At 36.5% G+C, this 12,301-nt stretch overlaps 1 protein-coding gene across 1 annotated transcript; it reads right to left on the bottom strand.

The window, feature by feature from the left end:
• Positions 1-7,872: 7,872 nt before the first annotated feature.
• LOC127185715 (protein PPP4R3C-like) lies at positions 7,873-10,233 on the bottom strand. The gene has a single exon (XM_051142216.1). The coding sequence runs from the start codon at positions 10,231-10,233 to the stop codon at positions 7,873-7,875; it is 2,361 nt and encodes a 786-aa protein (XP_050998173.1).
• Positions 10,234-12,301: the final 2,068 nt, after the last annotated feature.

Below are 12,301 nucleotides of genomic sequence, written 5' to 3'. Positions count from 1 at the left end.
CTCAGGCCATAAAACATAGAGAAAATAAAAACCAAGGGAAAATGTCCAAAAACACCTATCAAATAAAGATAAACTCAGAAACCAGCATCTAAACCTATAATAATCACAAAACCCATATGTCTAAAGTCTTCAGAAGAACACAGTCAACAACAATCAGTGAAAATGACACCACTAAAGCCACGGTAGCCTACTACAGAAAGCCATGGATATCCTTACAGAGCTGAAGCACAAGAATATGGCCTTAAACCCAAGCTTATGAAGATTGTAGAGGCCTTTAAAGAAGAAATGAATAAATCTTTTAAAGATGTATAGTAAACTACAATCAAATAGGAGAAGGAAATGAATAAAACTGCTCAATACCTGATAATAGAAATAGTAGCAATGATGAAAACACAAACTGAGGGAATACTGGAGATGGGGAACCTACGTAAGAGAACAGTAACTACAGATGCTAGCATCACCAACAAAATACTTGAGATGGAAGAAAGAATCTCAGCTGTAGAAGATGCAAGACATGAAATCAATACATTGTTCAAAGTAAATGATCTTGACATAAGAAGCTCTACCAGGGAGCTTCTACAGCTGGTAAACTCCCTCAGCAAAGTGGCTGGATACAAAATTAACTTTAAAAAATCAGAAGCCCTCATGTACACAAATGACAAATTAACTGAGAAAGAAATTTGTGAAATAATACCCTTCATAATAGCCAGAAATAATATAAAATATCTTGATGCAACTGTACTCAAGAAAGTGAAAGACCTGTATGACAAGAGCTTCAAATCTGTAAAGAAAGAAATTGCAGAAGATATCCAAACATGGAAAGATCTCTCATGTTTATAGATAGGTAGGATTAACATAGAAAAATGTCCATCTTTTTAAAGCAATCTACAGATTCAATGCAGTTCTCATTAACATTCCAGCACAATTCTTTGCAATACTTGAAAGAATAATACCTAACTTCGTATAGAAAAACAAAAACAAACAAACAAAAAACAGGATAGCTAAAACTACCCTGCAGAATAAAAGAACTTCTGGAGATATCCCTAGTGCTGATTTCAAGCTGTACTGCAGAGCAATAATAATAAAAATAGAATGCTATTGGCATAAAAACAGACAGGATGATCAATGGAATTGAATGGAAGACCCACAAACCTATGGACACTTGATTTTTGACAAAGAAGCCAAAACAATACAATGAAAAAAGAAAGCATCTTCAACAAATGGTGCTGGTCTATCTCGACATCAGGATGTAGAGTAATGTAAATAGATCCATATCTATTACCCTGCATAAAACTAAAATCCATGTTTGGTCAAAGACCTCAACATAAAACTAGCTACACTAAATCTGAGAGAAGAGAAAGTGGGAAATAGCCTTGAATGCATTAACATAGAAGACATCTTCCTGAACAGAACACCAACAGCTCAGGCACTAAGATCAATAATAAATGGGACCTCACAGAACTGAAAAGCTCCTGTAAGGCAAAAAAAAAAAAAAAAAAAAAAAAAAAAAAAAAAAAAAAAAAAATCAAAAAGACAAAACAGCAGCCTGCATAATGAGAAAAGGTTTTAACCTATTCTACCTCCAACAAAGGACTGATATGAAAACTATGTAAAGAACTCAGAAAACTAGACATCAGCAAACTGAAGAACCCAACTAAAAATGTGGTACAGATCTAAACAGAGAATTTTGAACAGAAGAATCTCTAAATGCTGAGAAGCACTCAAAGACATGTTCAACATCCTTAGTCATCAGGGAAATCAAAATCAAAATGACTCTGAGATTCCATTTTATACCCACCTGTTGAGGATGTGGAGAAAGGGAGGGGGAATTCCTCCATTGCTAGTGGGTGTGCAAACTTGTACAACCACTTTTGAAATAAATCTGGTTCTTTCTCAGAAAACAGGGAGTAGCCCTACCTCAAGAGCCACTCCTGGGCGTATACCCAAAAGATGCTCCACCATACAACAAGGACATTTGCTCAACTATGTTCATAGCAGCTTTGTTTGTAATATCCAGAATCCGGAAACAACCTAGGTAGCTCTCAAGACAAAGAATGGATAGAGAAACTGGTACATTTACCCAACGGAATACTCCTCAGCTATTAAAAACAATGGCATCATAAAATTTGCAACTAGATCAATGGAACTAGAGAAATATCATCCTGAGTGAGATTGCTGAGACCCAGAAAGCCAAACATGGTATGTATTCATTTATAAGTGTATATGAGCCATAAAGTACAGAATAACCATAGTACAATCCACAGCCCCAAAGAACCTAAATAACAAGGAGGGTCCAAGTAGGGATGCTTGAATATCACTGAGTAAGGGAAACAGAATAGACACTTGGAGTGGATGGAGGCAAGAAAATGGGTACGGGAGGTGACGGGGAGGAGAAAAAGAGGGATCTAGTGGAGGGAGGATGGAGGGAGAGGGCACTGGGAGAAAGAAATGGAATCTGTGGGGGCCATCTCTGGGACAAGCTAGAAACCTAGCACAATGGAAACTCCCAGGAATCTATGAATGTGACCCTAGCTAAGGTTCCTAGAAATGGGGGATATGGAACATGAAATAGACATCTCCAATAAACAGAAAAGTCCTCCAATAGTGGGACTCTGACACCAACCCAACCACAAAACATTAGACTCACAATTTGTCAGGCCTACAGGAGGTGCAGTGATAAAGATGGAGCAGAAATTGAGGAAAAAGTTAAACAGTGACTCGTCCAGCTTGAAATTGATGCCATGAAAGAAAGCCCACCCCTGACACAATTAATGAAAAGTCTACTAAACTTTCAGAAAGGTGTTTAACATAACTATTATCTGAGAAGCTTTACCCAGCAACTGATGGAATCAGATGAAAGACTCACAGCCAAACATTTGGTGAAACATTTGGGAGTATTTTGGAAGAGGGTGAAGATGGTTTGAAGTAGCCAGAGAGGTCAAGGACATCACAAGAAAACATAGAAGGTCAACTAACCTGGGTCTATAGTGATACAGAGAGGCTGAGTTGCCATTCAGAGGAAACACATGAGAAGTAACTAGGCTCCACGCAAATATAAAACAGATGTACAGTTTTGTCCTCATGTGGGAATCCTAAAAACAGGAGCAAGGGCTGTCTCTTTTGCAATTTCTTGTATTTGGATCCCTTTCCCCCAACTGGGCTGCTGTATATAGCCATAATAGAAGAAGATGCATCTAGTCCTACTGTAACTTAATATGCCAAAGCCTATTGATATCCATAGGAGGCTTTCCATTTTCTGAGGAGAAAAGGAGGAGTGGAGGAAGTGAGATGTTGAGAGACTGAGAGGAGAGGAGGGAGGGGAAGTTGCAGTTGGGATGTAAAGTAAAGAAATTAATTAAAAAATAATTGTCATTGAAATCTCTCCATATCAATGAACTCAATTCCCCAATAGAAACACACAGCCTAACAAAATGGATACAAAAACATGATTCACCATTGTGCTGCATACAAGAAATGCACGTCAACATCAAAGATAGATATTAACTCAGAGTAAAAGTTTAGACAAGTGTCTTCCAAGCAAATGGACCCAAGAAGTAAGCTGGAATAACCACTGTAATATTCAATAAAATATACTTTCAACCAAAATTAATCAAAAGAGATGGGGAAGGACACTTTAATCTCATCAAAGGAAAAATCCACAAAGATGGTGTCTCAATTCTGAATATTTATACCACAAATACAAGGGCACCCATATTTATAAAGAAACATTACTAAAGCTTAAATCATACATCTAACCTCACATATTAACAGTGGGAGACAACAACACTCTCAACAATGGATATCTCATCTAGCCAAGAACTAAAAGACAAATACTGGAAGTTGCAGATGTTAAAAATCAAATATACCTAAGAAATATCCACAGAACATTTCACCCAAACACAAAAGGATAGAGCTTCTCAGAACATCGTCCAAAATTTATCACATAGTCACAAAGCAAGTGTCAACAGAGAAAAGAAAATTGAAACAACACCCTGTGTTCTATCAAGCCAACATGACTTACAACAGAAAGGCTACAAACTCATTGAAACTGAGCAACTCTCTATTGAATGACTGCACAGAAAAGGCATAAATAAAAAAATATAAAGACATTCTAGAATTCAATGAAAATGAATGTGCAACATACACAAACCAGATATACCACTCTTGGGATATACCAAATGATACTCCATTCCTATTATAATATTAAATAGTTATCTTTAATGATTTCTAGACTATTTCTTTTGGAAGTAGTGTGGGTTAGGGAAGAGTGTTTGCCACAGAAGCCTTCTTTGTCTTTCTTTCTCACTTGTGAATCTGTGATCACTGACACCACTGCAAAAGAAGCTTCCTTGCCTTTTATAGTCAGCAGTAGCATGGATCATGGACTTCCACATGCTTTCTGATGGCAGCATGACTGACAAACATCAACATGGCTTCAAGTGGTACCACAGACAATAGACTTCTCCATAGCCTTTGGTGGTAACATGGGCCATAGACTTCAGCACTGCATTCTGGCTGCAGAAGGGCTAATGATATCAGCATGGATCCTGGCAGCAGCACAGACCTCAGACACAACATGGCCCCAGGAAGCAGCTCAGGGCACACACAGCAACATGGCTCCTGGTGACAGCATGGTCCTTTGACCTCATATGTCTTTAGGGAACAGCACACACAACAGACATCCATATGGCCTTTGGTTGTAACATGGTCTTCAGCTGCATCGAAACCAAGGACTCCAGCATGCCTCCCAGTTGCAGCATGGATCACAGGACATCAACATGGCTCCTGGTGGCAGCATAGCCCTTTGATTGACCTCAACATGTATTAATGGTAGCAGCACAGTTATCAGACATCCACAAGGCCTTCAACTGTAACGTGGACTGCCAATATCCACATGGCCTCTAGCTGCAGTAGGACCAAGGACTTCAACATGGCCCTCATTGTAGCATGGGCCATGAGACATCAACATGGCCTCAGGTGGAAGCACAGGCCACCTCTGCATGAGCCATGATGATGGCCATTGTGCACTTTGTGCCTGAGGGCTGTGTTATTGTCTGTGGTCCATGTTACCACTGTGAAGGCCATGGGAAAATCTGTGGTCTGTGCTGCCACCTGAAGCCATGTTGATTTCTGTTGATTGAGATGCAGCTCATAGCTCTTTGGATATGCTTGTTCTGTGTTCCTGCTAGAGACTACATTGATATCCATGCTCTGTGTTAACACAGAAGGCTTTGTTCATATCCCTGACTCTCTTGCCTGTGTTCTAGTCCCTTTTCCTCCTACTGAGTTGCTTTGCCCAGCCTTGGTATGAGGATTTGTGCCTAGCCTTATTATAATTTGTTTTGTTCAGTTTGTATCCCAGTGAGGCCTACTCTTGTTTTTGAAGGGAAATGGAGGAGGGGTGGATTTAGGGGAGATGAGGAGGGGCACTAGGGAAGAATGAAAGAGGTAGGGGAATTGGTCACCAAGATTTAATTTTTATAAGGAATAAAAATCGTAAACAAAAAATTCTGTTAAGCATCACTCTCAGACAAGACAGGCTGCAAAGAAGTCTCTGACATCAGGTCAGCTGCCTGGAAGAAGCTAAAACCAGTAAAGCTGCCTGAAAGAGATTTGAACTAATTAATTTACGTGGAGAGACTCTCCAAACTTATGTTGCATGCAGGCTGTGGAATGCTCCCCAGATTTCCATGTTATGTGAGCTGTCATCCCTCCTAGGATGGGCCTTGTTGATACAGCTGTCTTTGAGTCATTTTGTTCCGTTAAGTAATACCTCACTCACATTCCTGTGAATAACCTGAATAAAAATCATTGGTTAATCAAGTTGGACTCTAGTAGTATCTCTACTTTGGTCTTTCATGGGTTCCTTATCTGGGTGACTAGACATGTATATTTCATCTCTCCAGGAAAAGTTTGTCACACAACAGCATCATGATACAGCTAGAGGCCTAAGGGGAACAGGGGCAAAATATGGTTTAAATGAAAACTGTCCTTGCATTGACCCAAGAATTTGAACTCTTGACCCATGGTTAGTGGCACTGTTTGGGAAGGTGATGGAATCTTTAGAAAGTAAAGCCTTGCTAAAGAAGACACATCACTGTGGTTTGGCTTTGAAAGTTTATAGATTCTCCTTATAGTTCTCTCTCTTGTCTTCTTTTTCCTCTTTCATATATATATGTGTGTGTTTACCAGCTTTCATCTCTGGCCATTTGCTGCAATGCCTCCTCTACCACTTATGGGCTTTTCCTCCTGGAACCATAAACCAAAAGGAACTATTTCTTCCATGAGTTGATTTCTTTAAAAAATATATATATATATTTTTATTTTATTTGTATGGAAGTTTTGTCTGTCTGTATGACTAACACATACATGAAGTGACTGTGCAGGCCAGAAAATGGCAACATGTCTCATGGAAGTGGACTTATACATGCTTTTTAGCTGTGATGTGGGTTCTATAAATTAAAATCCTAGCTGCTGAACCATTTCTCTAACCTTCATAAATTGATTTTTGTCATGTGCTTTATCACCACAAAAAGTTAATAATATGCCTTTTTTATTTTATGGCATGACACATCACAGTTAAGAGAATTTCTGGGTCTCAGAAGTCTCTGTCCTTACACTTTTGAGCCATGATGAATCCATTAAAGACTATGGGGTGTTTTACAATTAGACTGAACACATTTTGCAGTTTTGTATGAGATAGTGGAATGCTATGACTTAAAAGTCATTTGCTTGTGTTTTAAGTAGACAATGGGTTAATTAGTGATAATTAAAAATTAACAGAGTATATACTTAGGAGACAAACTTCTTGGCATATTTATGAATCAGTGTATAGACTGGGATAATTGAGGTTGGAAGACCCGCCTTGATATATATACACGATACCTATGGCTGATGTACTACACTAAATAAAAAGAGAAATTGAATTGAGCATCAAAATTCATCTAGATGCTTGTTGATTGTGGGTGCCATGTGATAGGATGCTTTAGATTCCTCCCACCATTAAACAGTCTACTCCCATACATTTCCCACCAGAATGCAATGTATTCCTCTCATACTGTAAGACCAAATTAAATTTTCCTTTGTTAAGTTTTTTTGTTAGTTTGTTACAGCAACTAGAAAGAAATATGTATATCCTATTATATGCCTACTACTCTAGGGAAAAGGACAAATCTTCATTAAAGAATGAAGAAATAACTTTCACAAACTGGATATTTGATGCATCTTGTTATATCCTCAGGAGATCCTAGGGAAAAAACACAGTGGGAATAGTACTTTATTGGCACTGATTTATATTTCTTATCTAAAAAGAAGTACATTAACAACAGCTTCTTTAGGATCCAGCATTTTATTTATAAATTATGCACCAATTTGCACTGAATGACATTTTCCTATTATTTATAACGTGGAAGTTCTGCTAAATCTTCATAGAATGTTGAAAAGTCTCTATTTTATTTTAATATTGATTTTGTCTTCCATGAAAAAAAGACACTTTAAAAAATCATCAATTTATGGAAAAAATGCCATTGTTTATTGTAGACCCCCCTTTTTAAAAGTAGGCTTTGCAATAAAACCTTTGTAGTTGCTTCTAATATAAAGACTTTAGTAAACATTGCATTACTTTTTAACAAACTGTTTCCTCCTCCCAAACCGTTCTGCTAAAGTAAGATGTTCTTGATAAGAAGTTATTTTATACTGTACATCTACATTATGGGAGGTTTCTTTATATAAAATTGAGGTCTCTTATTCATCATATTTGCTCCTTTATTCTACCATATCTACAAGTCCATATGAAAAAGATTTTTATTTAGATTATTCAGTTTGTGATATTTATAGAAATTTATTGAACCAGATTGATGGTCTCATACGATTTTATGAACTAAGATTAGGTTTTTTTTTCGGAGGTTCTTCATCTTCATCTTCTTTTTCATTGTTACTATAAAGATCATCATCATTGTCACCATCATCATCGTCTGGGTAATCTACCAGAGAAATCTTGCTGCTACAGTGTGACGTACTCATTTCATTAGCAAAAATATCAAAATGAGATGAAGAACATTCAAAGGCTTCAGATGATTTTCTTTTTACATGTTCTATTTCATTTTCACTGGCCTCTTTAATTTTCATAAACATATCATAAAGACTTGAAAAGTCACTTCTCATTGGTAGAATAGCTTGTTGCTCTGTATTTTCTGTAGAACACATTTCTTCCCTGACTTTTACCTCCACAAGTTTAATACGTCTGCAATATATCTTCTGGTATATAATATTATGTAAATTTCTTCTTATTTTACTTTCCCTCTCCTTCTCCTCTTCATATTTAATTTTCAACCCTTTAAATGTATAAACATACTCAACTGACTCAAAAGCAATAAAAAATTTTTCCACAATGTTTGCAATAAGAGACTTTATGTTTTCCACTCTTATAAATTCAAATAGCTCAATAATAGCTGAATTTAACAAGTTATACCGACTTCCATTACGGATAAAAGCATTTACAACTGGTTCAAAGAGATTTTTCTTAATTATATAAAGATTGTAAATTTCATCTTTAAGGCCAATCATCTTTCTCATAAACCGGACAGCACACAAAATCAGAAAAGTGTGCTTTGAACTCATCAGCACCAAGACTTTGGTGAGCAAGTTGTTGCTCAAAATGTAATTTTTAATGAAACTTGTGTGGTATTGTACACAAAACGTAAGTAGCTCTACAACTGTTGCACGCACTTGTGCATTTTGATAATTATCAGGACAGATGCTTGTCCTATTATCGTTGCTATGTTTTTGTACTGTGGTAGACAATATTGGTGCTATCAGGTTACTCATGCAATGTGTATAGAAGAAATTCAGAAATTCACTTTTTTCACATCCATTATATGTTACACGCATATTTTCTGGATCAAGAAGAAGACGAAAAACTGATGTCAAGCTGGTGTCACGTGAAAATTCAGGATCAGAATCACAGATCATTTGTTCAATCATTACATTAATGAGAAGGTCATCATCATTTATACTTTCCTGAGTTTCTTCCATTGCATACAGTCGGACTAGCCGTGGATTATATTCTACTAGGCAAGTAAATATGTCCAGAGCAGTTACTTTTATTTGGCAATCATGCATGTGTACTACAACTTTCAGAGCACTCATGATCCCTAGCTTAATCAGCATTTTCAGTAATGAATCTTTCTTGTAAGAATGCAATGTCTTAGCAAATGTACAGAATTCCTTGAAAAATAATAATAACTCACACCGTCTCTCATCACTTACAGTTTTATCTTTTAATTGAGCAAAAACATCAAACAAAAAATATTCATCTTCTTGAAGCATGGTAATTATTTCCATTTTATTGAAAAAAATAAAAGTTGACAGATCAGAAAGGAGATGCTTTTCGAATATGGATGGTGTTGGCAACAGAATGTCATGAATGTATTGCATTCTGTAGGTCTGGTGTATTTTTTGCCGAAGTTTGGTATGGGTTATTGGAAAAACCTCTTTGAATTTAGCATTTTGTGTCAAGAATTCTCTGTGTCGTTTTGGCTGATCCAAATGAGGGTCATACTCAAGGCATCCTACCACATCCATGATACATTCATCAGAAAACATGATCTTAAACAAACTTGTATTGTTGAGAAATAGGATACCTCTAATGATGTTATGCAAATAGTGTAAGCCCTCTATGTTCTTCTGGTTTTCACAAGTGTTGAACAGCTGTAGCAATTTTTTAATGTAATTTTCATTTTCCAAGATCAGGGCCAGCCTCCCCCTGTGGCGTGGCGCATGTTTGACAAAAGCAATTAAATCTGCAATGTTTTCAAGTGTACTGAGTTCACAGTTTGGCATCTGAACCAAATTCCACATCTGTGGCAATTCTTCAAAACTTTCTAAATTATTAGTAATTTCTTGTGTAACGAGTACACTTGGATCTTTACCTTGCACTTGGCAGATATCTTCCCATATTTCTTGACAGCCATTTGGTTCCAGGAAATGTATTGCAATACCGTGGTTCTTAGCTTCAGACCAAAGGATTAAATCCCCTTGTTGTTTCTGATATGGCACATTAGGATGTATCTTGTACTCCATAATCAATGAGTCATCGGATTCGGAGTGGACAAGGAGGCACACGCCCTCCAGCCGCTCGATGTATTTGGATGAAATTTGTCCTGAGCCTATGTTTACCCATTGCTCATCTTCCATCATGATATAGACTTTTACACGACGAAATGTGTCATCCATGTTGATTTCTGTCCTTTCCATGCTAGGCCAATTCGTTGCGCAGACCTTGGCTTTTCGAACTCCGGCCTGAGGTAGCTATCACTACCTTGGCCAGGATCGTTGCCAAGGTCGCAATTCTGAAAAATAGTAAGAGAGCACATTACTGGGGGTTAAAAGAATGATAGAGACTAAAAGAGGGTCTAATATCATTAGGGATTACTGGAGAGAAAGCCCCTTATACTTCTTAATTCTTCCTTACTGAACGATCACCAACAAACCTGTCTTCCGAGCACTTGAGTCTCTGAGCCGGCCTTAGTTTCTGGCAAGAATCTTGTGATTCACGCAAAATTCTTCCTAAAAAGAATGTGCTTATGTAACAGATGCTGTTAAAGGGACCTGCCTCCCCTACCTTAAAAACGGAAACCAAGAAAACACTATATACTCTTTCTATAATGGATTATATTTCTCAGAAGTATTTTCACTCATCAGAAGTGTGGGGCTTAGATAATTAAGCAAAATGAAACTTAATTACCAATGTTTTGGCCAAGTCCACACTTCACACTATATGTCAATGAAAGGCTGGGGCAAATAAGAAGCAAGAATACATTATCTACAGACAAGAAACCACGCCCATAATCAGTGAAATAAGATTGGATTTTTCTATATGGTATACTTTAAGTCTGTTTCACATTTCTACATATTAATGGACATTCTATTTCTGAAAGGGAACATGTCAGTCCCATTTTTTTTCCATCCTGTTCAGCCTGAAGTTTCACCTTCCAGTACAGTGGATGAAATATTTCACTAAATGTTTTCCTTTGCCCTAATCATGAACTGGGTCAAAGAAGAAGGGAGTGAAATTTATCTAAGATTGAGAATTGACCTTGTACTTGTTTCATTTTCTTCAATTTTTAAATTTCTGGCTCTATGGGGCCTTAAACATGCTACAGATATTTCTGAGGGCCTTGGACATACTAAGGAATGACTACAACTAAGTTATATTTCTAGCCTATATAATGGCCATGATAATGAAGATAATAAAAGTAAACTCACAGCTGCTAAAATTTCAGTGAGAGCTTGTTATGAAAGAAGTTAATAACAATGGATGAACTATACTTGAATATTTACTACATTTACAAGAGCTTGACAAAGACTTTACATTTTTGCCTAAATTACATAATAGTTTAACAATATATGTATATTAATAATCCCTATAGCATCCTGGAAGCAAAAGAGAAGCCAAATTGTCAGAGTGCACATATTTAATAAGTTGAGAAATTCTAATTTATGCACCTCTTTCTAATTCCAAAATTGGTTAACTGAGGAACTGAACTGCTCTTGCCTTCTTTTCTTGGCTTTCATTACACTCTACTTCACAGTCCTCCCATCTATATAATTTGTAATCAACGTAAAATAATCAAGACAAGATGAAAGTCACACATTTCCTCCTTTAGATCCACATCTGTGTGTAGACAACTGGAAAATAGAAGCTTGGATATGGCAGCTATGTTAAATATAATTTTAATAGCGTCTAAGTTGATTTTTGATGTGACAGCAATTCTGCAGTTTTCTTTTTCAAGAAATATTTCTATCAAATATTAACCCTGTTATTTCAAGAGAAAAAAATGACAATTGACCATATTAAGCCCATTTGAACTTGAAAAGTTCTATTTGTAGTAAAAACTTCATATTCCATAGCACTGGCAATGTGTGACAATTCAGCAGTACACAGAAAGATTTCTATATGATTATTATCTTGCAACATTACATATAATAAACTATACTGTAGAATATTCATCAAGACACTACAGCTTGGACATTAGGGAATTTGTGTGTAAATGATAATCATTGATAAAAAAATCATCCAAGAATACTGTAAGCTTAGAAAGAAAAAGTATTAATAGTGAAAATATAAAAGTTAATGACTTTTATAAGACAAGCAAAAATATTTCATTTTAATAAGGATTAGAAATATAAAAAATAACATGTTATTTATCAAGTTTTTGACTCTACTGTGCTTGTATAAGTATTCTTCACAATAAATTATAACACTTTCGATTCTCTAAATATGCCCTCAAGAACAATTCTA

The sequence above is a fragment of the Acomys russatus genome, chromosome X (genome assembly GCF_903995435.1).
Source record: "Acomys russatus chromosome X, mAcoRus1.1, whole genome shotgun sequence".
NCBI lineage: Eukaryota > Metazoa > Chordata > Mammalia > Rodentia > Muridae > Acomys > Acomys russatus.
The sequence above is the reverse complement of the archived record's forward strand: the minus strand, read 5'-3'. Positions and strand labels throughout refer to the sequence as shown.

What these genes read in the sequence shown, in the direction of transcription:
- LOC127185715 (XM_051142216.1), bottom strand. Translation starts at nt 10,233, where the DNA reads ATGGATGACACATTTCGTCGTGTAAAAGTCTATATCATGATGGAAGAT.